This window comes from Varroa jacobsoni, unplaced genomic scaffold, assembly GCF_002532875.2.
Source record: "Varroa jacobsoni isolate VJ856 unplaced genomic scaffold, vjacob_1.0 scaffold_201, whole genome shotgun sequence".
Lineage (NCBI taxonomy): Eukaryota > Metazoa > Arthropoda > Arachnida > Mesostigmata > Varroidae > Varroa > Varroa jacobsoni.
This window is the reverse complement of record NW_019213103.1, coordinates 359,164-386,756: the sequence shown is the minus strand read 5'-3', so window position 1 is coordinate 386,756 and position 27,593 is coordinate 359,164. Positions and strand designations below refer to the sequence as shown.

Sequence of the window (27,593 nt, the reverse complement as noted above, 5' to 3'; positions counted from 1 at the left end):
TGAAATATTTCCACCCAAAGGAATCTGGTTGAAGATACGATTACCCTTTACAATTAGTAAATAAAATCTTTTTTTCGGACATACCGTACTTGGTGTGGAACGAATTTTAAAAGTCAGGTTCGCGAGCACGACTATGTCGATGTTTTGTTTATAACCAACATCAGTGAAAGGCACCAAATGAAAGTAGAATGTTATTTCAATTTACATAATTGTGTATAGGATGTTTAAGCATAAATTTGTATTTACGAACTTTTCATAATGGGCGAAAAGAGCTACAAATCGGTTACGTGGTCAAGTCTCCTCGGGATGAACGGTAGTATCGTGAAGTCCATTTTTACTCGAACGGCTACATCAACAAACAGAATTGTTGCATTTAGGCTTCAGGAAACCCAAGTGTAAAAAGCAGTGTTTCTTTTAAATCGAGTCGTCGTTTCAGTTGTTTAATAAATAGTGGTGTTCTACGGAGCCAGTAGAGAATTGGGTTTCTATCTCAAGCAAAATAATCCAAGGCTAGCGCAGTAGCATTCAAAATAAGGTGTTCCTATATTAATGGCGACTCATTGAAGTGTAAGGCAAAATTTTCGCATCATAGAAGCGTTCATCGCTTTCAGTAAGAGTTTTACATAGATAATCTCTTTTACGGCCGGCAAATTTTCCACGACCTACAGAAGGTTCGCCCGCTTAGTATCGTCGTTATTCTCAGGCGTGTAACGAAACTGGCGTATTAAGTCTCTTGTCGCCAAGCAAATTTCGTTAGTTTGGTATATCGTGCATTCATTTCGGTTCTGGTGTAATCGGCGCGTATCTTGAAAGTTGCTAATTGACAGCCGGGTGTTTGCTCATTGACTTCGCTCAGTGGATCGCTGAGGACCGATGACATAACAAAAGCAGGCTTAGATTATAGTCGTAGGTTACCTCTGTGGTTTGCCCAAAGGAGTTAAGGTTAGCAACTTTACACGACTGTGTTCATCTAGAGGCTGTTCCTGAGAGGTTTCACGATATTTTGGGACACGAGCATTACTTAATAGCAATGAATCCATATAATAATTACGTGAAGAAGGTTTTATTTCAACGAAGCTAGAAATTTGCCTTTTTTAGTACAGTGCGGATTTTTATTACATTCATTAAAATGACGCGGTTGCTACTCTTATGCAATGTGTAGGAAAGGTCAGAGCTTCAACCCTGGCGACCACATGGTTTATTTTTCTTATGCTTTTTTGAACTAAGGCACGTACTATATATTTTCGTTAATCTAAGGCATAGGTTAAAGGATATTATTTTTAAGAGCAAGTTCCGTGGTTAGTTTATTTGGGATAGATCCAGCCGCATTATAGTTATACATTTATTTACATTCAATTTATTTTACATTGTTTTTGTGTCATTGCAGATGGAAGTTCATCAACTGCATCGTATTGCACTATTTCTTCATCCGAAATTGAAATCTCTCAAACTACTTCAAGACGACGGTCTAAAGGTTCCTCTAGCTAATCGAGCAATGAAAACATAAAATTAAGTTCTCTGTTGTGATTGAATTTTAAAAAATTCACTGAGAGATAGTATTAATGGGTTTCGTTTGCTTCTTGAGAAAGGATTAATCTGAGCATGTGTATAATTTTTTAAATACGGATGAAAAGTTGATTTTCCTGGGAAAAATCTGTTCAAGCTGTATAAATTACATAAGTAAACATTAATGTTTTGCAGTCTCCTTACAGAATTAACTCCTTTATTATTTATATAAGAAGATTTCTAGAATTTCCGGTAACTGTCATTATTACTTTAGCCTATCTGACCCAGACACAAGCCAGTTATTAGCTGATAATGAGTGTTATGTAGCCAGTCGTTTAAAAAGAAGTCTAGAAGAATTAACCTTAACGAGGCGTGTTTGTCACTTAACGCCATTATATTGAGATCACTAGCGACCATCGCTTTGTCACTTCCATTGAGGTTCATCAAAGAATATTTTAAAGCTATAAGAGTTACATATTTAATAGATCGACCAATTAAAGTGGCCTGAATTACATAGGCCAGGAACTAAGCCTGATCGTCTGTTTTCTTTTTTTTTCGTAGAGTGAACCTTGTGAAACTGCATCCATGTAACTGCAGTTACAGTTTTAGTCACTGATGTAGTTAAAATACTTACGTATGTCGTACCTAAATATTGCTTAGACTTTTCAAATTTTTGTAAGATAACGTATTGATTTTAATAAAAATACGTTTCATAATTTTAGTTAAGCGTACAGGCAGAAGTACGATCCATGTTATCCGCGCAGGTGATCAATTGCTACATGGAAGCCAATACCACCTCAAATCAAGTTACGTTACAAAAGGTTAGCACAATTCTACGACTTGAACTTACTTCTATTAATGATATGATCAAAAGATCTGCTATTAATATTTAGTCTGCAGTTCACCGGTATTATTGCTTTCAAATTAATTCGCTTTTTCAAAACAGTATTGTAAAATTTTAAGAACTATTATAGCTTGAAGTAGCATAAATTTGAGCTCAGTGCCTATTTCGTTATAGAAATTCAAATATTTAGTTTTTTGATGCATTGTTTTGTATTTAGTCTTCTACAGCAGGTGTACCGACGGTTAATGGAGTCGGAGCTCGTCGAAGTACTGGGGGTCTTTTGACTCTGTCAGACCTAGAAGACACATCCGACGACGATGGATCCCAGTTCGACTCAGATGAAGTCAACAAGTATCTGCTACTAAGAGTGCCCAAGACACCTGCAGGCACAGAATTCGATTTGCTCAAGTGGTGGGCTGCCCATGAGCTTGAATTGCCCAGGTCTAATAAGATTTTTGTAGACTTAAGAAAGCAAATATATCTTCTTGTTTCACCTCGATATAAAAATGATGATCTGCACATGTAATTATCCTAGCCTTTTTTGGTACTCTGACAATGTACTAATACGTGTTATAGTCAAAGCTATCGAGATCTTGAGCTCATAGTTTTCATGCAGCTACTGCAAATCGCTGGACATCCTTCCAATGCTAAAATATATTGAGACGAACAGCCAGCAAATAATAGTTCCTCATCTCAACTAAGACCCCATTTCCTAGAACTGCCTAGTAGTGCCTAGAAGCCAGCTAACTTGAGTCCTAATTTGCTTAATCGTAATCCATAAAACAAATAGTCATTAACTTTCTTAACTTAATATTAAGGCAATCGCTTAATGCAACGTCGCTCAAAATTTGAATGTCCGTACTTTGACCATTGTTGTTTTTTTTAACTAGGATGAATAAACATTGAAAAAAGAAATATGTTTATCTAAAATACCGTTGCTTACACATAGATGTATTATAGGACATGTTTGATGACTAGGAGGGTAATATATTTTAAATATTGCCGTTTCTGAATGAAAACAATTGTTGTAACCTTACGTAACGTAAAAAGCAGCACAGCAAATTCCAAAAAATGTATTACGCCACCTAACTATTTCCAAACTTCCAGGAAACTGTTTGCAGTTACAAAACTCATCGTTTACTTTTTCACGGCATGTAAGCCGGCGGTAGTGTACGCGATAATATGACTGAAGAACGTCTAGGTCGCAAGTTCAAAGCATATTCTTAATGATCATTTGCTGGATACAATAGTACTAACATCAGCCTATAATTACTGTACATTACGATTCGACCGATCAAAAGCCATTCTCCCTACTTCCTTAAGGAATAGGGCAATTATATCTGGCTACTTTACAGGAAACTATGACCAAAAAGACCTGGATAAAATGATACCTTTACCACTGGTTCATATTTTAGAACCTCGAGAATTAATCTTCCGAAAATACTACCTGATTTTTAATGTGCGTCTACTATGCCAGACTATGCAATAGTTTCAATTACATTAATTAGGTTGAGGCATTATATCGTCAGTAGGGTCCGGGAATTGTTTCGGGTTTTTTGAAATATCATGTAGCTTTTGAAATCACATTTTAATTTGCAAATCTGCTATAATTGTACTCTGCAGTAAACGAAATTCTGCATCGAGGGTCATCAACATAATTTTATTTGCTGTTTTTCCTTCGCCTCTTGCTGAGATTGTAAAGCTGTGTGAACAGCCCCAAACAGTTGTATCGTACGTGATAAGTACTCAGCAGCTGAAAAGCGCGCTCATAAGTCACTTGTTAAAATGAAATAGAGGAGTTCAAAGGAAGACAAATATTAAAATCATATTACTGATAAATCTTGTGTATTTGTAACCCGTTGAATTTAACACAGGCTATCCCGCGTGGCCCAGTTCGTTCATTCGATCCCTGCATCCCATCGGAGTCGAGCTTCCCTTTGTCCAGCTACTGTCGATTACCCCGAGCTTGCCGATGACATGATACTTTTGAACACTTGTATGGTGTAAGAAAAGCAAAGCAAATGGTGTAAACACTACTAACGTCACCTATTGGGAGTGTAAATGTGGTTATAATATCTTAATGTTTTTTTTTTCTGTAACATTTTTACGAATGTTAATCAGTTTTAGCAAGATGATCAAAGCTAAAAGTATGTACTTTGGTGCAAAAAAAGTTTAGACCTCTTACTAGAAGCTTACTTATAGCAAATTGGAGCGGAGTACTTCCTTCAACAGACGAATTGTTAATAATAAAGGCCTCAAGCGTAGTAAATAATACGACAAGTTATTCCTGTATAGTGGTTAATTGTGTAAAATAATTGCTAGAGGCAAATACATATACATATTGTAACCAATTAGAAAGCCAAATGATAACCACAAAGGTAATCTCGAGTGCAATTATGTATGAGTACTACTGAAAAAGATAAAATCAATGTCATGCCTAGGGAATAATCCGTGTATACGCTAAGGAAACCAGGTTGTCCTTGTGTTGTCTTAAAGAAGCAAGAAAACCGCGTGATCCAGGGCAACATGTAGTTAGCCTTTAAAAACTGGACCTGGTTTACCAAAGTCCTTGCGTATACCCTTTTATCTAGAACTCAGCCCGAATCTTCATTTAATAGTTCTACGAGCTAAGAGAGATAGTTGCAAGTGTCTAACTGTATTTTATCGTATAGGTAGTTGCTTTGTACATCAAATGAACCCTATTTATTTCGCGATATACGTACAGTATCGCCTGAATACTAGAGGGGTACTCCCGTAAGCCATGCTCTGATGGCCTTACATGTCCCCTAAAGCATTTATTTTTCTGTGCCTTGTTCATTTCTTACACTGTATCTCACAGATGTAATGTTATAATTAATATACAATGGCTGTGTACTGCAAACCATTGATTTTAACAAAGCGGTTAATACAGAAGCTCCAAGGAGAATTATCAACTTGGCGATCGTTAACATTGTATATGTCAAGCACTAACATACCTATTTAATTCGCTGCCTTCTCTCTTGGAGGCAAACTGAATGCATTCTAAGCAGCTAGCAGGATATTGAAGGATAGTTTTATAGTTTCAAAAAGTGGAGGTCCCTCTTCATTTTAAATCTTGTATTATCCGGGTTATCGTTTTCAGAGCTTCCCGAATTGGACCTCCAACAGTATTCGATACCTTGTCCTGTGACCTTGCTGTTGCAATTTTATTAAAGAGAATTTAGTAACGCTTCTATGTGCGACCAAGCATCACTAGGGTGACGCTTATTTCTTGGAGGCCAAATGTAGGGCTCAACCCTCACTTGACTTAGCTAGACTCAGCTATGTGGAGACTACCCACCTTTCAATTCCTATCACTTTTTGATATATACTAATTCACTTTGAACCAAGAAGGCTCTGTTTTTAAATGTATTACGGCTTTGTCACAGAGAGTGACTTCTGCCACGGCGTCTAGGCACGGTCACCGCAGTCGGGATACCTACCACCCTAAATAAATTAGGCCCTTAGACAATGCTACACCCCTGCTCCGCCTACAAATCCGACCTATTAATTTCGCTTTCCTCTTCGGGAAATATAGCCAGTCTAGATTCTACTCTAGTTCTAGAGAAATCTTCTGTTAGAACTCCTAGCCAATCCGTTTCCCTTGTTCCGGCATTCCCTAGATGTACTTAGTCAATTCATGAGCTTCTTCCAGAGTTTTCAAGTCTATCATTGGAAAAGAGAGAATTTTGGAAAAGTCTGTGTTTTATGTTCTTTCTTGAGTCCGGCGTCATCTAAACTAGATAACCGAGACAACTAATAATAAACTCGATAACCGATTCCACTACCATCATTAAAAGCCATTTGTTTTACGTGTTTTTAGTAACCGCTTTTCTTATATCTAGTTGAACCGTCAAAGCTTTGAGCTGTGAGTAACTTCTATACTCCCCACATCTACCTTGATGTGTACATCCGGACGTCTCTTTATGTACATTAATAATACCATTTCCGATTTCGTGAATGCTAATCTCAGATTACACCCAATGAGATATTTCTATCAGTGCTTGTTGTATGCGGCTTTCCGGATTAGAAGCGCGTGCATATGGGAAATCAGATCCATGTCCAGAAGAAAATCCAGGATACATATGGCCCCGTCATACATACAGGTTTCAGAGCAGAAATCTCAGGATGGATTCTTGCGAGACTTCAGCAGTCACTATACACTCTGTACACTGTTGCTGTTAACATTGATTTATGCTTCCTAATTCCGAACTGGCTATCACAAATCGTACCATTCCAGCAACTTCCTAGAGCCTTACCTCAACGATGGCCCCAAGGAATTTCGCCACTGACCGCAGGAAGAGAATGTGTGTCAGAACTCTTGGAGATCAGACCGACCTCTCCAGTTTTCCATAGCTCTCGGAATGATGCGTCCTCGAAGTTACTTATTACAATTAACCTAAGACACTCCTTGAGCAATATTTTAATAAAACGAATGGAGATTTGTCTTCAGCTGCCTGTAAATCTTCTATTAACGCTGGAGGTGTATAATTCTTCCCGTCGCTTCGACATAGCATACGGTAGAAATCTCTGCGAGTGAGTAAAAATTTGATAGTTATTTTCATATTGTCATTCTCTGTCAGGTATTGGCAGGCGTTTTTTTTTTTCTCACTATTTTGTAAAGGTGGCTCCGAAGATTTTCTTCTAACTTCTGCGGGCACGCCGTCAATATTTTTTAAGAGTCATTTTTATTATTCTATAATAGTCAAGCATTCGAGTAAGAAATTCTGAGTAGACGGCCTAATTCGTTTATTTCTTTATAATCTCTACTATTTACTATGTATATTCCTGTTGTAGATGGTTCGAGCCTATACAATGTAATCATCCCACTGGTATTTTGGTTCCCCTCGTTTTCTTCTTTTGGGGTGGGGTGTATGTTTTAGAAAAGGCTCCGTCAGTCTCTAGCGCGATGGTGCATCCTTCGGTTCTTCGTATCTGCCTATCCATTGGTTTACTACAGCAATTATAAAAACCTTGCTACTCGCTGTATCTTTTTTTTTCCGCTGTATCCGGCTCTTTTTACGGTGCAGCACCTTCCAATTCACTTTTTTCCGTATCTGTCGGAAGCCATATATGATAACATGTATGAGACCACGCTTTGAAACATGAGCTTGAGTACATAATTTACTCTAACTATACTTGGATAGCTATCAATTCTTTGATTATACATCTTCTCTGGTCTGTACGCGTAGAGCTCCATGTATTGCTACGGATATTTGTTTTACCTAATTCATCGAGCTTATGAAATCGTCTCTCTACAATTGACCCATTACCTTTTGCCAGCATGCCAAAGAAACAAACTGATTATTAGAAGCCTTTCATTTTCAAAAAGCAACTCCCTCATTTTCCGCTCCTTTAAGAATTCGGGTCCTCATAAGATATTAGTGACAACAGTAACCACTTTTGGGCGATATTTATGTAAGAGTCTGTGGATTGCAAGTGTTATTCAGTCTGGCCCTGATGTTTTTCCTGGCTTAATTCGAGCGCAAAACGAGAACTTTCCCCTTAGTTATCTCAAAGATCTACATAATGTTCATGTATATATATATTAAATTTTATCGGCAGAAAACAGAAGAAAACAGGTTACACTGAACAAACGTGTGTGCTATAATGATAAAGTGGGCAAGTACCAATTTTGGCTTAAGACTTTTTCATAAAAGGAGCGTAGTAAAGACAAGTTTCTTTAGATCTCTTGACATCCAGAATGTCGTTCTTACATAGCGGAGACATTACAGACTGGCACAATCGAAACAACGAATAGGCGTGCAAGTTGAGCTACGACGAGCGATTAAAAAACCAAGAAGGTTCAAAGAGATCGTCATAGTGGTGTGCAAAGTGTTACGTCTAAATCTGCCAATAAACTAAGCGTGTTGCCCACAAAATTAAAAAAAGTAGGATAGGAAGCCAGGGATCATAACGTTGTGTAGGAAATACTAATGTCTTGTTGTGGCAGACAGCAGAGCACAATATAGGTTAAAAAAAAGCAACAAAATAAGACGGTCATAAACCATTGTGAAAAGGTTCATGCGTGTCAAGCTTTTATTGAAGAAGCAAAAATGATTATTGGTTATTTTAGTCATCCTTGTCAATATGAAAAGGAAATGTTCAAATATTATAAATACATTAAGAATACATGAAAAACAAGAGAAAAATACGAACATTAGTGATTTTTAGCATGCAGAGTTCATCCTGATAAAACATAAATGGCAGATTAGACTGTAGTACAACATAATTTTGTTTAATCACACCGATTGTGCGGTATAGAAAAGTCACATACAGAGAATAGTTAGAAGGGGTCACTAACTAAACTACGGGCTTTAAAAGCAATCGTATGTGATGTGCCGTTGACAACAACAAACTGCTAAAATATGATGCCTTATTTGACATCGATACGCATTTCTAGGGAGCTGAGCTTTGAGCTTGGTTAATTGTTTGAACCTCTGTGTAAAATTAGCATCAACTGCATCCTGTATCATATATGCTTGAGGTGTAGTGGCCCATACAGTTCCACATTCTGGCCCATATATCATTCAAGATGGTCCCTTAATATAACTCACTTTACCTAAAAAAATCCAATTTGTAGTCTAAGGCACACTGAAAGGCTTTAGAAAATATGGCTTTCGAAAAAGCGAATTCATGGTAGAAGAAGAAACTGGTTATTTTGTTTCTTCATCCTTCAAGCAAGGTTCAGTGAAATGTGAAAAACAAAGATGTCTAGAACCTTACTTGATTTCTAACAACCCATTTAATTCCCGTTTCAAATCGGAAAAAAAAAATATATATATATACACAGAGAGGGAGAGAGAGAGAGAGAGAAGACGAGGTTAAAATTATATAACATAGTTATTCAGTAGAAATATCTGTTGTGTTTAACACTGTTTGTTCGATTAAGTACTATTATGTAGCTTACGAACTTTGCGCCATAAAAACCTATGCTCAGTTATATAGATCATAACCTTTTCTAACTATCGCTTATCAATTGGGAACAATGTATAAATATCGGAACGTTTAGTGTTAAGACGGATGCGGGGGATAAGGTTTTTATCCTTGTGAAGTTGTGAAAACCGTGAATCGAATAGTGTAAAATCTATGAGTATAAGGATTTTCGCCTTCTGCAGTGATAAAAACTGGTCCACAAGAGAAATAAGTTCGAGACGTGCTTCTTGCTTTACATTAAACCACACCCATTGATAAACCAGTTTTTATGTTAAAACTGCTTGCCTAGGGTTCTCAATGATACCATATGAGACCAAATTATCGCTGGAACGGCATTTTGAGTTACTGCGGAAAGGTAGGCACTTACTGCGGCTAATATCTGGTGTTTCAGCCGTCGTTACAATCACTGCTGGTGCTTAACTGTGCATGCTCCGAAAGCATCTTCGAACAATTGCCACCACGCCTGATTTCTGCTTGATACACCGTATTCTTGAATTATAACATGCTTATGATATTTTATCTTTCCTGAACTCGTTCTTTGCCATAATGCCATATGCTTTCGATCGAATTCAGATCAGTTGAATTTCCAAATCATGAAAGAACTTCAATACCATTAGTAGGAAAGCTTTCTCGTACCTGAGGCAGCAGTTTTTTTCTGAATTACCTCACTCTATTGTCTTTTTTCATTCCATTGGCGAAATATAGGGCTTTTGCACCATAAATAAAAGTAGCGGCCCAAATATTTTTTTCTTACTTTTAATTATTATTATTACATTATTTTGGTCGGTTGTTTGATTTCTCATATTGAACAGGACTAATAGTATCTTTGGCCGGAACGCTGATATTGTTACTACTCAAAATTTTAAAATGCGAGTCATCTGAAAAACAGACCTTCCCACTTCTCAACTATCCAACTTTGGAATTGTCGAGCCTAGGCGAAACACATGTACTTGTGTCCATAGTTTAACCGAGAATATGGGGTGGTTCACGTCAGCTAAAACCACTCATTGCGATCCGAGGTTGATGGACACACTGAATCTGCGCTTGGCCACGAAGGGGTCTTTTGGCAGCACGGTCAGAGTGATTGTGTTTTCTCGTTGCGTCGTGTACATTTTTTCGTTTTTTTCCTACTTTCCTTGACGTCCAAGACATCTTATTATTTACCTTCTTACGTATATTGTCAACTGCGCACTTCAATATTCCGATCCACTCCGCAATTTCTCTTTGCGATAGCTTCTTTTGTGTTCATGTAAATAATCTGTGGCCACAACAACAACGAAAATATGAGTAACGACAACGATATCACTTCTCGAACGACCTAGTTAATTTTATGAATAAAAGGAAACGAAACTGGATACCTGAACTGTATTCTATAGGTCATACATATTGTAGTGGCCAGTTATCGCTACATACCTCCAAATCTTCCACAGTGGTTTAAAAATCGTTTTCTAGCGACAGTAACGCCACGAGGGCTGTTGTTAGAAATCAGAGAAGCCGCATTTAAGTATCTAGTTCGCGTGCAAGTGTATCGTTACAATGTGTGCAATTTGTGGATGGTCTTGTTTGACTGGTTAATGTTGTTTTAAAATGTATGTTTTAGTTGGAACATGCGCGGCAGACAAGAAACTTTAAAGAAGCAAGAAAAGGGAATTAGAAATTGTGATACGATACATAAAGGATTGCAAATAATACCCAGTAAATACGTCAAAGGTAACCAGGATTAATTTCCTGACAAGATATATTCTAATGATAAGTGAATCGAACGTCAGCCGATGAAACGACAACTACTTAGCATGGACTCTGGTGGCGATCTCTATGATGGCCGCCGAGAGGTACTTTAGTCTTCATCTCTGTAGACTTCAGCCTCTTCGGGAAGTCATTCCTTTAACCTCTACTGTTAAAGGAAAATCTGAGTTGGGAGTGATCAAAAAGGAAGCATAGGACCATCGTAATAAGTAAAATATAAAGATCAAATAATATTTTTTATTCGTTTCACATTGGGGTTCTAAATACATTGATTCTAAATAAATACGTGAACTTATATTTTGGACGATCACAATAGTCAGGAAAGAGTCCCTCTAGACTGATCGAATTAGGTGCACACACAGGCAGTACGTTAAATCCGTTGGCCTTTTAGTTTTAATCCTTTTTGGTAAATCCAATCGCAGGATCATTTACGCAAAATTTGGATAGCTTCAGAAACATGTTTCAGTCACTTTCGTCGATATCAAGGTATAAATAGTTGCCGTTCCGAGTATTTACCAACAAATAATTTACCTGCCAAATTGAATATTTTTCGAATTATGTCGAGACACTCCGCTTTGTCAAAAAATATTACATTTTTTGATTTTTGGAACTGAACCTAGCAAACATGTGAGGTTTGTTTAATAATTTCGCTATACCAATTTTCGTCAGGCAAGTGCCAGACAGAAATGCAGAGTCTTAGTTCTATGTGCACTCTGGTACTCCCGATCATGCTAAAATTCTTTTCGACAATTTTCTCCTAAACCTAAAAAAAATAACTTGAGTCTTCCCAGGATACACATGTTATTTGTATTTTTCGCGTAATCACATATTTTCCTAAAAGTATTTGCCAGTTGATATGTTTTCGGAAGTTTCAATTCCCCAGTAGCACTCCATGTACCAATAAGGAAGAATGTTTATTTTTTTACTAAATACGTCTAGCTTGTACTTTGTAAAGTACTCCGCTGACGAATCCCTCGTCGAGTATTCTCAATGTATTCCTGGTTTTACTACCGCGTAACATATCTTGAAATTGTAGTTATTTGGCTTCTGGCGTAGTCATCGTGAAATCCGAACTCTAGGCAAAACTCGGTGATAAAAACATACGACGCTTGTGGTCTTGTAGGGCAAGGAAAGAGTTCCCCCATTGCGTATATTGGCATTATGTATAATATATATCATTTCTCTAAAAAACGACACCCGTGCTCGTTGCGTAATGACTAGATACGCTTCTATGTAAAGAATGGTATTTTTTATTTTTAGATTTTATAGCGGACAAACCAAGTGATAATTTTACGAAACAAAATTGACACTAGGTAATAATAGCTGGAGTCGTTAATTTAAGAGATGTGCAAAAAACGCCACCATATTGCGAAGCTGTTTCTAACCGTTTACCAATTTAAGTTTAAATGAGAATTTTTTTACTTAAAAGTAACAAACATTGTATTACATTATTCGAACTGCACCAGAAACACAGCACAATGCGGTTGGGATGAGAGTCAAACTTCTGCAGTTCATTGCAAAACACTACCTATAACATTGCTCGGCCATGTACATCTTGTACCTTTTAATTTTACTGTCTGGCAATCTATACTGCTGTAAATGGCAATAGTTGATATTCTAGAGACTTCGAACCACGAGGCCCTTGCTAATTTCTTAACGTAAGCTAAGATCTAACCGTTATCGTCCTAATCGAAGCTTTGATATCCTAATCAAATTTCAAATGGTCGACATCGCCGTTACCAGGTGTGCCGATACCCGGATTCGAAACTACCACAACGTAAATTTAATATTAGCATGGAAATACGTTACCCACTGCACTATAACGGGGACTAAAAACTACACCTGTGAGCTCTTCACCGAAAGCGTGAGTTTTCATATATAACTCTTGTTATTAATATCGTAAAGATTTCCGCGTTAGTCCTAGTTCTGAAAGTTTTTTGAAAAAAGAACACGCAGTTGTAAATTGCTTTTGATAACTATCGAAGGCTCATGCATACAGTACATTTCACCGGCAGTATGTATCAAATCTTTTCCTCTGAGAAGTAAAAAAGGTTATATGCCAGAAATTCCCATTACAGTTTTCCCTTTTTTGAACAACTCCTGAACTGAGCACTAACGGATGTCCTGAATGTAGTTGTTGGTGTGCGTGAATAAGCCTCGTTCCCTGAGCTTACAATTTGCACACTATATATTTTAGTGACGACGGATTATTACCCACAGATGTTACTTGTTTGAGCAAGACCATGATGTCAGGTAGACTGAATCTTGGTATAAGCCGCCAAACTCCGCCGCGCTACAGGCGTACGTGTTTCAACATACGGTCTAGAGCCGCCCGCGCTCTCGACTAGTCTTTGCCAACTCTTCAATCATAAGGTGAATCCTCGTTGACAGTTCTCGAGCGATTCCTGCGCCGAGATCGTACCATTATTCCCAATACTGTCAGTGTCGTCGCTGTAAATCTGCGACACCTACACACTTTGCTCAATCCGAGACATTTTTCTTTATTCCTGTGACCGTATTAGCTGATGCGCAATTTTCGAGCTAAAACATGGTAGTTCCAATGGTGATTTTCTTCACATAACAGACGTTATCCTTGCAGCTTGGCTAATCATCTCGTTCATTCTCGAATTAAATAGTTTTTCGGCTTCGACAATACTCTCTTCTTGCCACAAATTGTGTGAAGAAACAATAATACCGGCACACAGATTCTGTTGATTCAAACAACACTTCGTCCTTATATAGCAACAGTGACAGAAAAGTTTTTGATTATTGGTAGGGGCTGTAACAACAAGTACCCGCACAATTTTGCGTGCAGTTTTAAAAAAATTTTTAATTGTTGAAGGATAAGGTACCAGAAGGTGCGCTAATGGCTGCGCCTAACTATGTAGCACATCTGTAATGGGTACTCCCTAATGTTATCTCCGTTTAGTTATTTTATATGCATACTAAAGGGTAATCTGATGATAGTAAATAAAACAATTTAAATGAATAAAATATTTATCGTTATAGCTATTGTCAACACATGCTAATTTTATTTTATAGGAATTATGTCAAGATGACCATGTTACAAGTGCGTGGTACGGCCAAATCTGAACAGTATTGCAATCATCTGCGTATATTTTGCTACTTGAGCAGATACGAGAGTAACACTTTCTAGCTGTCAAGAGATTTTTGCTTTATCTAGTGTATGTACAGCATATATGAGTAAAACGTTATTAATCTAGAAAACTGAAAATATTTTGGAATATCGCATAGACTCGGCTCTGTAGGCACTGGCTGCATAGAGAGCGAGCAAAAGACCTGCATGTTTGCCTTTTCAAAACAAAGATAATTCTGATATTTTATGCGCTCGTATAAACCTGTGTAGATTTTGCTAGCCTGCACGATTATTGTTTGCCGTAGAATAACGAGCAGAAAACAGATTCTTAATTTACTTAATTCGCATTGGAACTATCCTTATTGTGACTTCGAGCGAGGCTGCAAGTGCTTGTAATTCATATCTCACAATCTTCGTAGTTAATTGTAGCTGCACACAAAAATACGAGGTTTTATTGTCTTCAGGGACGACCCACGTTATTTTTGAATTTTTACGCAACAAGCGGTACCTGCCGTTGCTCCTAACCTCGAGTGCTTGTTTGTTGTGCAGATGTGGCAACGTGCACGCGTCGTCGATGTAGTTTTGCATAGCAGTGATCCAAAACATTTTTTCTTGCAGGAATAATTCCACCATCACTAGAAGCATGTATCCTTATTCATTAAAATGTACATGCTTTGTTCTTACCGAAAACAAACATTAATGTCAAAATAAGTTGATAATGAGCAGCTTAGAAAAAATCTTTTCTTTTTCGTTTATTAAATGGAATTGGTGAGGTTTTTCCAGTCGTATAAAGGAACCGAAATTTGAACTCGAGGCGATCTTGGGTAGAGCTTTTCGTAAGTTTGTGTGTAATAGCTACAGGGCTATTAGTATAAAGATTTGCACACACGAGTTTTGAGGACCCAAACTTGCGGCTGGCTTCCTTATAACCAGACAGCTGGCACTGGGTTTACTCATATGTTACATCACATTCAATCATATTGTTAGTATAGGTGCAGCATGAGGATTTGTTATTACTTGTGTTTCATATGTCAAGTCAAAAAATCCATTATGAACACGTTTTTAGACTGTCTAAGGATTTGAAAGTATTTTTGTTAAGTATTGCGGCAGGCGTCCAGGGATTTTGCTAGTCGTGAACGCACAGCGTATAATACATTTGACACACAGAGTTAGCCAAGTGCCTCCTTATTGTAAAACTTAAAATATAAGGCCTCTAATACTATGAATCGAATATGCTGGTCGTGCTAGACCCACAAGAGCGAAGAATTTTCAAACCCGCGCTTATTGATCCTCGAATAATAGTGGAGCGTATGGTGATCGATTGGCGCGTGAACGGCACAGTGTTCCTAGTGCTATACTATTACTTTGACTAACTGCAAAGTTTTAAACTGCAGCTGAAAAAGGCGGAGGTCGTATGAATTGTAAAGCGACAAAAACGGTCCGGTTAGACAAAGCCCAATTAATGATATTAATCGAACAGATTAACTGGGTTCTGAAACCCTTGCAATGCACGTTGACGAGCAGGTTTAATACTGCAGAGTAATAATTTGAGTCAATTGTCTTGTAGATATCAGGCACCTTCATACTGCGCTGTTTTATTGCCTGTGCTTATTTTGTGCCCCTAGAAGGCAAAATCGATCCATTTAAAGCAGTATATAGCAAGCTACCCTAGATCTATAGGCGTGGATCTATGTAATCCTGTCCCATAAGACTAGAGAGGCGGGACGCCCCAGTGTGTGGGTTTCTGCCAGGCCAAGGTCTGCATTCACCGCATCAACTAAACTTGTCATCAAAATCATCTGCGTTTAGTGAAGGCCTGGGCTGGACGTTCTCACGCACCCAGATACATTTTCACAAAATGGGAGTGGGGTTTTACGGTTGCGATCTGACATACGCTAGTATAGTCGTGCAGAATAGTTTAAATGCAACCCGGTTTTTAAATGTTTTCAGGAAGATCATCGGAAACTCCACGCGTTAATATGGTTTCAGGAACTGGCTCGTCATGGGTAGCAGGCTTGGTCTACAGTTAATGTATCGAATGGCTCACTCAGCTGAACTGATGTTTTGAATCAAGTTTCGAGAAACTGGAAGACCTATCTGCTGCCTTCTATTGTGCGACTTTACTGCTGTACTTATGCAACATCCTATCATAATCAGTTACCCTACACAGAAAATCAGAAAAGAAATTTTTATCGCTTTTTCGTCGCTATTAGATAGACATATAAAAAAACCCGCATAATTACTGTAAGGTCCCCAATTATAGTATTCTTTGTTCTCGCGATATTTTTCACGAGCTATATTTAATTATCAATGATTCTACATTTATAACACGATATTAAACAAAGATGTTTAATAAAATCGAAATGAAATAATGATTAATCCACACCACTAATTTTAGAACCGGAAAAGAAGGGATAAAAACTGGGGAATAGATAGGACTATAGTTTCTGTTCTTTGAGTAGTTAAGGTGACTATAATAGTCCCCAACTGGGCGGGTTTTCAGTTTTTGCTCATGCGCCTTTCGTAAATCTCGATCAGGGTCGGTCGGACGCACGAAAAAAAGTGTCGTAGGAACCGCGTCATCTGCATGAAGGGTTCAAGAGGTAAGAGGCAACCCACCGAATCAAAATGTTTGTCCAAAATTTTACACTGCTTTTACGCTGTTGATACCCGACAGGTAGGCTGTACAACAATTGTGTGAAAGCGACTTGAAAAATCAAAAAGAGCGTGAGATATGTGTGGTGAATATTGTGTCTTGTAGTTCTTGTACGAAGTCCGGTTAGCACGTGCGTGCAATGAACCTACAAATAGGTGTCTGGCTTAGGATGTCTTTGCAACAATTGGTGACTTTTCCACGGAGTGACTAATATTAAAAAAATAAGCTTGTCAGGTCTATACTACTACATTTTACACTGTATATTTTAGTCTATATACATATTTAATTTTAAACATCCTTGAAAAACGGTTAACTGATTGCCCTTGTACTGCCAACTTTTTTCATACATCTAAATTCGGAAGAAACACAATGTATAATTGGTGTGACCCACACACCTCATATCTTATACTGGCCGCAGTAATATAACGAAGGTTTAATTTCCAATGTCCACTAGAAATTTCTAACTAACCGACCCGGTAGCTTGTGCGCAGTTTGATCTCTAAAAGGGACATCGAATTAAAATTCATTAGGCATGAATGAAGCCGCTATAATTAAATACGAACTATTGTTGTTTTAGAGCCAGTCGTATGATAATAGTGAAAGGGTCTAATTTCGATGATAAATATGCATCTCTGTGTCTGTTGCCATGGTAACTATAAACATGCGGCCGTTCCTGGTTCAAATTTCCGCACTAAGAAATGGTTACTATGGAGTATCGTTAACATCCATTCCGTCGGAAAAAAACTAAGTCCAAAAGCAACCATCTTAGCCAAATTATTTAATGTGGGCAAGTACTTGATACTATACCAGAGAGGTGGCCCGGAGGACCTATTAAACGGTAGCAGTACCTAAAGCTGTCAAAAAAATAAAACCAAAAAATGTACTGTTACGCATAAAATATGGAATAGAATTTTCAGGGGAAATGCTAAAAGGATTATCTAACTTCTGCTAGGCTAATTAAAATAGCCCACTAGTTTGCCGACTAATCTTAGGGACCCTTTGTGGTTTAGGTTAGAATCTCGGCATAAACATACGATTCGTTTTGTGCTGGGGCCAGCCGTCTGATGGAGTGCCCAACGACGATAACTCGAAACATAAAGGCTATTAAATTAAATTTGAATTTTAAGAACTTTCTTCTCACGATCTTACCGCAGGTATATAAAGCACAGCATCCGCACTACCAAAGTAACTGCAAAACATGATGAACACAAGACAACAGGTGTAAGGATTATAACAGACGAAAGAAGTGCAACGGTAAATAGCAACGGCAAACTACAAAACAGTCAAATACTGAAAAATTATGAGTTGGATTGTCACCGAGCTAATCTTACCCACTACAATTAAAAACAAGCTGATTACTTTTTGCTGGGACGTGCGAGACTTGTTTGAGCCACAGTTACTAATTCGCTAAGAGAAGATATGTGATACGCGATTTATTTTTCCATTTTAAAGCCATGCTATTAACAAGCTTCAGATGACAATCTGAAATAAAAAACTTATTTTAACACGACAGTAAGGCCAAACTTTTTTGCGAGGAGCAACTTGCAATATAAGAAGTTAGTAGGTTTGACGAACCACCGCATCACCCCTCTGTGGCCGTTTTTTTCTTTAAATACGTCAATCAGAGCCTTTTTTTGGGACGCTTCAAAGACCATAATGAGACTGTATTCTCCAGGGACATCATGTGTGATGTCCGTGGTACGCATTAGGTTTTACCTACTTACAGTGCCATATTCTTTTACCATATTCTTTATATTACTTATTACAGTGCCATATTCTTTTACCCACATGCATACTGCATTTACATAGAGTTAGTTTCTCAAGCAATCCTGTTGGATAGGTGAAGCCTGACCGGCAGCAAGTATCTGACCTGCAGTTTTGTTGTTTAACTTAAGGCTCGAATGGTTTCTCTCGCCATGAGTTGACCAGCTGAAAACTAATTCATACTGATTCGATAAAATCTTTGTCGTCAAATCACTTTGCTTGCCCCCTTTCGTTCAACAAAACGAAACCTCCTGTCCTTTTAGGGCAAGGCTTTCATTCCGTACTCGTCACTTACGAGTTTGTTATTCCACATATGAGGAAACACCTCATGTAGCTCGGTTGCCAATAAGATCGAATCACAGAGTCACACTAGAGGCTCGAATCAGGCTGTCAGCGTACTCATTTCAGTTACGCCAGTTTCTGCTGTACACCATTATATCTACCCTTCTATGGCTGACTGGTACTGAATTTTGTTTGGCACTCCAATCCGTCTACTGTGACTTCCTTCATTGGTTTGTTCTCTCTATTGCACGAACTTTTCATGTTATCAGTGTCAATGCCTCATTCGTCTTTAACCCTGCCAAACAAAATGGCTGATAAAAGAAAAGATAAATAAATATTAGATATATATTAAATATAAGATAAATAAATAAATAAATATTGCCCTACACACCAGTTTCATATAGACGATTTGTACACATCATTGTCAGAAATACTACCTAATTATGCCAACAAAATCACACGAATCATTTATAACCAGCTGATACATTTAATAGCGTTAGCATTAAAATTTCTGTCCGCCTAACATTTTGAATGTCTGAGTACGCTTGTTGCAGCTGCTGGGACCGATGATTCTGTTCGACCATAATTATTTAGCTGTACCTTAAAATACCTCGAGGCTTCGTTTGTGTTTAAAATGTTGTCGTATGTGCACACGTTGGGATATTTATGTAGATCCATAATGGCAAACAGATCAAGAATTGGTAGCTGAAGAATCACTGAGAATTTGTTACGAATAAGTGCAGCGCAATTTTTCTAAACTGGTAGGACTTCGTGCGAGAGTTTTTCTAGACGCTGCAAGAGCTTCCAGTTAAGCGGTACAAAGCTGGGCTAGTATTACAAAACTCTTTTTACCAGATTTATAACCAGATATTTAAAAAGCTACAGGAGCTCCGTTGGTTTGCGTTGGAAAAATATCGGTAACAGTATATCGCTAATAATACGATAAAGCATAGGCATCGTAGCTTGTATGGGCATCTACTAAAGATCACTTACATATTCTGGAGTTAGCGCAATTCCCAATATAAACTATACTTTTTCGGAAAGTACAAGATTAATAGTGAAAATGCGTATGGCTTAAGATGCAAATAAGTCAAACAGTATATTCATTTTTGAATCAAGAATATGCAAAAAAACTTCGCCGTTCCAAGTGCTGAAGGAAAAGTGAATGCAATCAACCTTAGAAGTTAGAAACAATTAGTTTCATTTCGCAGTTATTTGAAGTTCGGTTATAGTATAACCGAACTTATACTGTATAAGTTCGGTGATAATGCCCCTATCATGGATATATGCTTATAAAGAACAAACAATGAAGACCAATAGATTTTTAAGCTCTTCTTCCTCGACTAATTCATGTCAGGCTGGTATTGTGGTTGCTTTCGTACGCAGAATTTGATCATGTTAGATACTTACGACTGATACCACTGACCATGACTGCTGCTTGATTAGGATGGCTGTTAATGCCATTAATAATAAGTTCACGTTGCCTCATTACACGGTGCTTCAGGAAAAACGGAGCATGGTTTTTACAATGGTACCGTATAGCGCCGATTCCAATTTTACCGCTGAAAGCTGAAATTTATGAAAAATATGTCATGATGCAATGCGATTGTATGAAGGTGTAAAGTAAAGATTCTGCAGTTTCTAGTTAAATGATAAAACAACAAAGACGTATAATTTTTTTCAATAAAGTTAGTATTTTGGCAAACTTTGAGGGGGTACGTAACTTACTGGCTATGCTTTCTATTAATGTCACAACATGGGCCTGAAATAGCAAGCCTTGACTGTAACTTGTACACATTTTTGAAGGTACCGGGTCCAAGACTGACCTCATAAAACTAAACAGTTAAAATAATAAATAAAAATGCTGTAACAGATTTTGATGCTGTTGTGCAAACATCAGGGTCTCGATCAGGCTAGGAAGGCTCGCTATGTCAAATGGCGACACTCGACCCAGCAAGGTTTAGGACAAATCCATAGCTTATCTAAAAAGATTCGTTCCTTAGTAATCTTCATAACCAAAAAAAAACACATACCACTTTTCCCGTCAATATTAGGAATGTGACGTGGTCAATAGTCGCCATTTTAAGTACTTGTTTTGATACACGAAGATAACCTAGGCATGAGATTAACTTCGTTTTTAATTTTCATGGTCCGCAGCATACGCGAATATATTGACAGTCGATTGTTATGGTGGCACTTTCAGGTCAAAGCAGTGAAGCCGAATGCCTATATTGCCCGTGCTATAGAATTTTTTTTCTCTTGGACCTGTCTAATATATAAATATATATATGAACGATAGATGCTCATTGACTGATTGGATATAATTAGAAAAGTTGCTATTTCGTCCTTAACAGCCCGCATTGACTCGGGAAACCACGTAGGCCTACCAAATCTCGTGCAATATACCGCATTGGTTTATACCAGCGGTAAGAGATCGAAACAACGAAACAAGGAAAACTTATTGCAAGAAGTAACAACATGGAACAAGCGCCTTTTCCATATATAGAGCAGTAATAGGCGAATAATTAACGGACTTTTGATGTAGTGTGCTAGTAAGCAAATAGACACAGGAGGAACGGAGAATTAGCTGAATTCTATGTCTATAGGCTATAGGACTACCATTAACCGAACCATCACAGAGGCGGCCTGCGCCCGGCATAAATATAAACATACTTCAACATTTCGGTATATTTTTGAACAATTGAAGAGGACTGTTGATATTGATCGCTGAAGAGCCGTCTAGAACCAGTGTGAAAAACCGCTCTAGATTGTTAATCAGATAATGTGATGAAAAAACAAGTCTTGCATGGTATAGCAATAATAAAGAGCCAACAATGAGTACATTGTGCACTTGCAGTAACAGGATTTTATTGTCTGCGCAATACACGTGAAAATACTGCACACCACATAATTCTGTATGCATTCTGACTTTAGTATGCAGGTCTAATATGTAAACTGTGGGATAGAGCCAGAGAAAATAGAACATGTGACGCTAAAATGTAACGCAGTTCGTCTAGGTAAGCTTTATCAAAGAAGATTAACTATACCGTCATTCCGGAGATCAAAAAAGTACTATGCGTACAAACGTCTCACACGCGAAACATCCGCGAAGAGTACTCGTCCCGTTTTTCAAATGGCCTACGGCACAACGTAGAATTATTGCCGTCTTACGGTTGAAAATGGCTCATTTTTCGATGCAAAATTTGACAGTACACCAATGGAATCTATACAAGCTATTTCTGTTAACTTAAATAAAAGTGACAGTACTTAAAAGCACATTTTTCTATGTGATCATATCATTTCCGATGTATGTTATATGAGCCAAATCTAATAGTCCATGTATATGTCGTACGTTTTTAAACAAAATGATTGACTTAAAAACACCACAGTTTTTTTATGTAAAAATATTAAAAAATGAAGGAAAAATATATACGTCCGACGTAACAACTAGATTTTCGTCAGAAGATGGCAATTACAGATTTTTTCTGATATAGGAGTTTAATAACAAACGTTTTATAGCTTTTATACTTTTACCTTTATATATATGTATAACTTTGAGAAGATACTATGTCATATGTCCTTGTCGACTTATGCTCCATATAAGGATTGCAAAGTATTATTTGATTCAAATAAAGCTGCTATTAATGTCCCGTAAAGTATTGAAATATTAAGTATTGTTGTGCCTCAATGATGACGTGACAATTAGATGTAATAACAGTGCAACTGCATCCGTTTTTCCCGAAGCTTTACTGTTTGTTTACTCACTCTTTATATGTACATATATACAGTACGGTTTGTTCAGAAATGAATTGTTTGAATTTGCGAGCTACCGAAAGATCGCTTGTGATCCACATTTGTTCTAGCAACAAGAGGGACTTTTATTACTTAAAGTTTAAATTTCACAGCAACCTGATACAATTTTGAGTGTCCCAGTAAAGTTATCCGAGGCTTTGTCCGAACGTTCTGCGTCTAGTTTTTCCCGCATAGAGCAACGGCCGCGCATTTGGCTTTGTATGAAAAAAAAATAGCTTCACAGGCACTCTAAGAATGTTGAAGAACGCTTATGAAAACGAGACACTAAATAAAGCTCAAGTAAAAAGAGGTTCAATCGTTTCGAAGAAGGACAAAACCGCATATCAAAAATTATAGTCGTTTCGAAAGTCCTGTGGCCAGGATCATGGATAAGAACATAAAAAGAGCAAAACAACTCATGCTTGCACACCATTGAATCACCACAAAAGTGATGACCGATAAAAGAGAAAGGTCCCAATTAATTTATTTCAGGCCAGTTAGGCTAGTCGCTTAGGCGTAGGAAGGCTTACAGCAAAGGCTGTACCGAAAAGCTAGATACCCAGCAGACGAAAGTCCATAAAAAACTGTGTTGGAAGAACCTTATGATATTTCCACAAAAAGCAAGCTCGCCTGTAGATATCATTGCGCGTAACCAGACGTGGGTGCACGGCTACAAAGAGCAGAACAAAATGCAGTCCTCCAAGTATTGCTTCAAGGACGAACTCGAATAAAGTCGCCCGACTTAGGTCCGAATCCAAGATGCTGCTCAAGGTTTTTCGATTATCGGGGAATCATGCATTATAAATGCATGCTTTCATCAAAAAATTCTATCACGAAGTTTGAAGATGGCTGCGCGAGTCTGTCTAACGGAAGAAACCAAGTGTAATACAACAAAATCTGGACTTTCCATCATGACAATGCACCAACCCACATTTCATTACTTGAACAGCAGTTTTTGCAAAAATACTCGATGTGTGTGTTGCCCCAGCCCCTGTATTTAAGGGATTATTTCCTATTCTTAAAATACTGAACAATTTGAAGAGGGACCGTTTCGAAGCGATAGAAGAAATTGTGAAAAAAGTGCTGACCGGGCTGAGACGGTAACCCTAGAGCTTGAATATGAAATTTTTTCCGAAGAATAAAAAGAACGGTGGCTGAAAGAAATCCTGCGGGGATCACTTCAAAGAGCACGATTTGAATTGGGACGATTATAAAAATATATATTGGTTTCGAACAAATAGTCCATTCATTTTCAATAAATGGGCCTAGTATATAGATATATATATATATATATATATATAAGGCAGTACATTCAATTTGGAAAAGACTTTGGTGGCTGCTTGTCGTAACCCGCATGCGTCTCTCTGCTACTTCTGGTACCAGGCGGAAGCTTGCTCTTTTTAGAACACAAGAACAAACTTGTCATGGAAAACAAGAGTGTCTTACTTTTGGAATTTAAACCAAGATGAGCTACTATCCAGTCTTTTCGAGCTGAACCAATGCCAGTCAATACTAAAAACGCTCTTTTTAGGGGATGCCCTGGCAAATTTGTGCTCTAATATCGTTTAGAGTAAGGTTAGCGTCAGAAAATTACTTACGGATTATAGAAAAGATATTTTAAAAATGACCGAATAATAGTTTCGGTCTCGAATTAAATCTACGATGGCGGCGGATGGTAATTATGTTGAAGCAAGTACGACTTTGAGGAACAATACTTTTTGCGTATGTAAAAAAATATTGTTGAAATATCCATTTTCGTTTTGGATGCAGTCTTAGAAACAAAGGATAAGGAATACGTATATATATATATATATAGTGGATTGAGACGTTTGAATGAAATCATCAGCGATCTATGACCATAAAGTAATTGAATGCCGTCAAAAATAATGAGCTTGGAGCCAAACATATAGCTTGGTGCTGAAAATCAACCTATTTCTTAAAGATGAGGAGTCACCGAAAGTTGGTGAATATCTTGGAAAAAAGGTGTCCAACGAAACTAGTGTTCATTACTGCTGAAATCATTTTAGGAACCGAAGTTGGGAGGTGGAAGGTCAAAAATGAGCTAAGTATAGCTTGCGAATGAGAATAAAAGGCTCTGATTCAAATATGGTATAATTAAGTAATGTACTTCATGCCGGTTAAATATGCGTACTAATTGAAGCATGTAACTCAAATGATAAATCTGTAAGTAATTACCGGCAAAAAATACATGCTGAAACACACCGCTGTTGTAGTTAAGACATATGCACGCATCGGAAAATGATCAAGCGATAAAACTGTGCCACTTTTTTAAACAAGAAGTGCCGAATAAAATCAAGCGCAGGTCAATGTTCATGCTTATAATAAATATAAGGGGCATATATTATTATTGTTATTATTATGAGATATTGTCCGAAAAGAAAACGATTACTGCTGTTTAATATCTCGGATTCCCTATAGGATAGCTGACGTAGCCTATCCTACCGTCGATTCTGTTAAACGAGCCATCTATAATGAGATATAGTATGGTAATGCGAATCACAAGTACACAGTTGTTGAGGTGCCCCCGGAACACTTGCTTTAACGTACGAAAAATAGAGAGGGCTCATTTATTATATATAAACAAAAGTAAAATTCTTCAGGTCTCTCAACTTATCAAATAGTTTCGCACAATATAATATATACTCGATTATTCGAGCCATTTTTTTTTCGGTTTGCAACCCGTGAGCCGTTTTCGGTCTCTACAATCGTACAACTTTGTTATATATCCTTACGATGAAAAAAATTTTGTTCATTGGTTCATATAGATTGATGTTTTATAGATCTAGTGTGTGCTGGAGGCATGGAAAATATACACCGAAGTCTCTTATACTAGATATTGAAGTCGTATAGAAATTAATAAAGGTGAAGGACTTGATGGGTAGTGGTACTTGCGTGTAGTAATGGCTACAATAATATAGTTTGCGTTTCGTATCGTTGGATTCATTTTTGGGCTTTCGACTCATAATATAGAAATAACATACGACAAATATGTGAAAGCAAGCAGAATTAAGTTTCATTGGTTCACCGTTGCTGGTCGGATTCAAATTCTTCAGATACACAGGTAACGCAAAATCAAAGTAAACACAAGAACATTTGATATCATATACATTGTGCATAGTTCGGTTTATATACTTTGATCTGAGCACTTTGCATCTCAATAACGACACTCGGGGGAAAACGAACGGCGTGATATTTGCAACGGTTTTCACCATCTGGGCGTGTGCACCTGCTACCTGAGGAAGTCTTGCTCCGCATTAAGCCTATGTCTATAAAACCCTTACACGGCATGCGGATCATAAGGTGTCGACTTAACCAATTTGCTCTTTCCACTGGCTGTTCCTTATCGCAAAATTAGTCAAAAAAGTCTCCAAGTTCGTTTACTTTTCGTTCCCAAGTTTTAATTGTGGAACCTAAACTTGAGGGACACATGCTGGCCTGGAGTTGAACTATTGCTTAGGCATGTTTGGGTTCGTGATGAGGCCAGCCATCTGATGGAGCGTCTGATAGGGGTACGGAACGTAAAATGCTAACTATTTAGTTTGGGTTGGGGGTGCGAAGTGATGACGCAAGTATTGAAAAGTCGGACAGCGCTTTCTTGAGGAAAAAGGTTCTGATGTGATCTGTTTTGCCTTCAAATCCTAATAAGTGACCCATATTCTATATGTTGACATCGAAGACTATTTTGAGACCAAACAAACCAAGAGTGGCTGTAGAAGGAAAATGGTAAGGCGATTTAATCTATCGTGCCGCTGCAAGAGCATTCTTATATAGCTCAGAGATGTAGATGGTATCTTTAGCGAAGAATAGCAATACCAAGTATGGAAACCGGTTACAGGGTATAAGTGACTTTTCAGTTACCACATCTGAATTTCATTATCTCCATTTTGGTCCAGTTTACAGTTCCAATTCTGTAACTACTGCTTCCAGTCGGGCGATAGCTTGCTGTGCCTGGTATCAACTAGACCCGGGAACCAGTAAGCCGACTGCATACAGGATGACTTTGTCGGTTTTTTGATGTTTTTTTTATTTGATTAGGGATGTCTTTTAGTGATAATGAAGGACAGGAGTGGGTTCAAATTTTCGTTTAAAACCAGAGCAGTCGCCTGTAATTAAGTCGGAGTTCGGCCACTACGTCGTCGATGGCTACCGTATTCTCTTCTAAAATTGCTACAAGAAGATTGAGAACATTTATAGGGACACTGACAAGCATAGCCGTTTTTCTGGAGCCGAATTGAAAACTATCGTGAAATCTACAAGCACCATGTACGGCGAATCTATCTTATCCTTGGATAGTTTTAGTTGAATGACATCTGTCCGTTGGGTTTTGTGTGTGCATAAGCATTCATTGAATAGTCCCGCCCAGCACAGTGTGAGGATGAAAGTGCTCTTCGGATACTCGTTTCAAGCCCTTAGTGGATCAGCAGCTTTCTCACTAAGTTCTCCTGATCTGGCGTAAGTTTCCATTCTGTGAACTTGTGCAGAACGAGATCAGGTTGAATTAAAATTGCTTCGCCGACGACACGGAGAAAATTTGCACCGGACGAAGTATCGTATTCCATAATGCGAACATATTCCAAGAAACAACTGATGAGGATCGAGGCATTAATAAGGGCAAGAAACCAGACTGCCGTGGTGTGTTACCTTGTATGGCTGATGCAGTGCATCGGTGATTAGGCGGGCCTTCAGCTTCTGTTTTTTTCCAAGATACCTTTGCCCGTGCAACACGTACGTTTTTCAATAAGCCTCTTCGAAAATGAACGCTAACGTTGAAAACATAGGTTGTATGTCAGCTAAAAACCTGAATCTTATCTAAATGCTCTGTGCAATCAAGTACGATTTGTGCCTTCCCAGGGAACCAATCGGTCTGAGAAGACTTTAGCGTTAATTACACCAGGTATCACGAGAGCTTTGTGGACGCGTTCAAAGAGTTT

General features: G+C 37.9%; 1 protein-coding gene and 1 long non-coding RNA gene across 4 annotated transcripts in view; one reads left to right on the top strand and one right to left on the bottom strand.

The window, feature by feature from the left end:
• Positions 1-4,634, top strand: part of LOC111273595 (transposable element Hobo transposase) — a 38,944-nt gene extending 34,310 nt beyond the window's left edge. For 2 of the 3 annotated variants that reach the window (XM_022855316.2, XM_022855314.2), the window contains 4 exons: positions 1,388-1,474; positions 2,229-2,327; positions 2,568-2,791; positions 4,225-4,634. In XM_022855316.2, the coding sequence (XP_022711051.1) occupies positions 1,388-1,474; positions 2,229-2,327; positions 2,568-2,791; positions 4,225-4,357 (543 nt within the window). In that variant the 3' untranslated portion in view covers positions 4,358-4,634. The remainder of the gene's footprint in view (positions 1-1,387; positions 1,475-2,228; positions 2,328-2,567; positions 2,792-4,224) is intronic. The other variant, XM_022855315.2, reaches the window with a different exon arrangement.
• A 13,524-nt stretch (positions 4,635-18,158) lies between these two features.
• LOC111273596 (uncharacterized) lies at positions 18,159-21,026 on the bottom strand. The gene is made up of 3 exons (XR_002687948.2): positions 20,883-21,026; positions 20,260-20,418; positions 18,159-19,160 (listed from the first exon to the last, which is right to left on the bottom strand). It is a non-coding gene; the product is annotated as an uncharacterized LOC111273596 (long non-coding RNA).
• Positions 21,027-27,593: the final 6,567 nt, after the last annotated feature.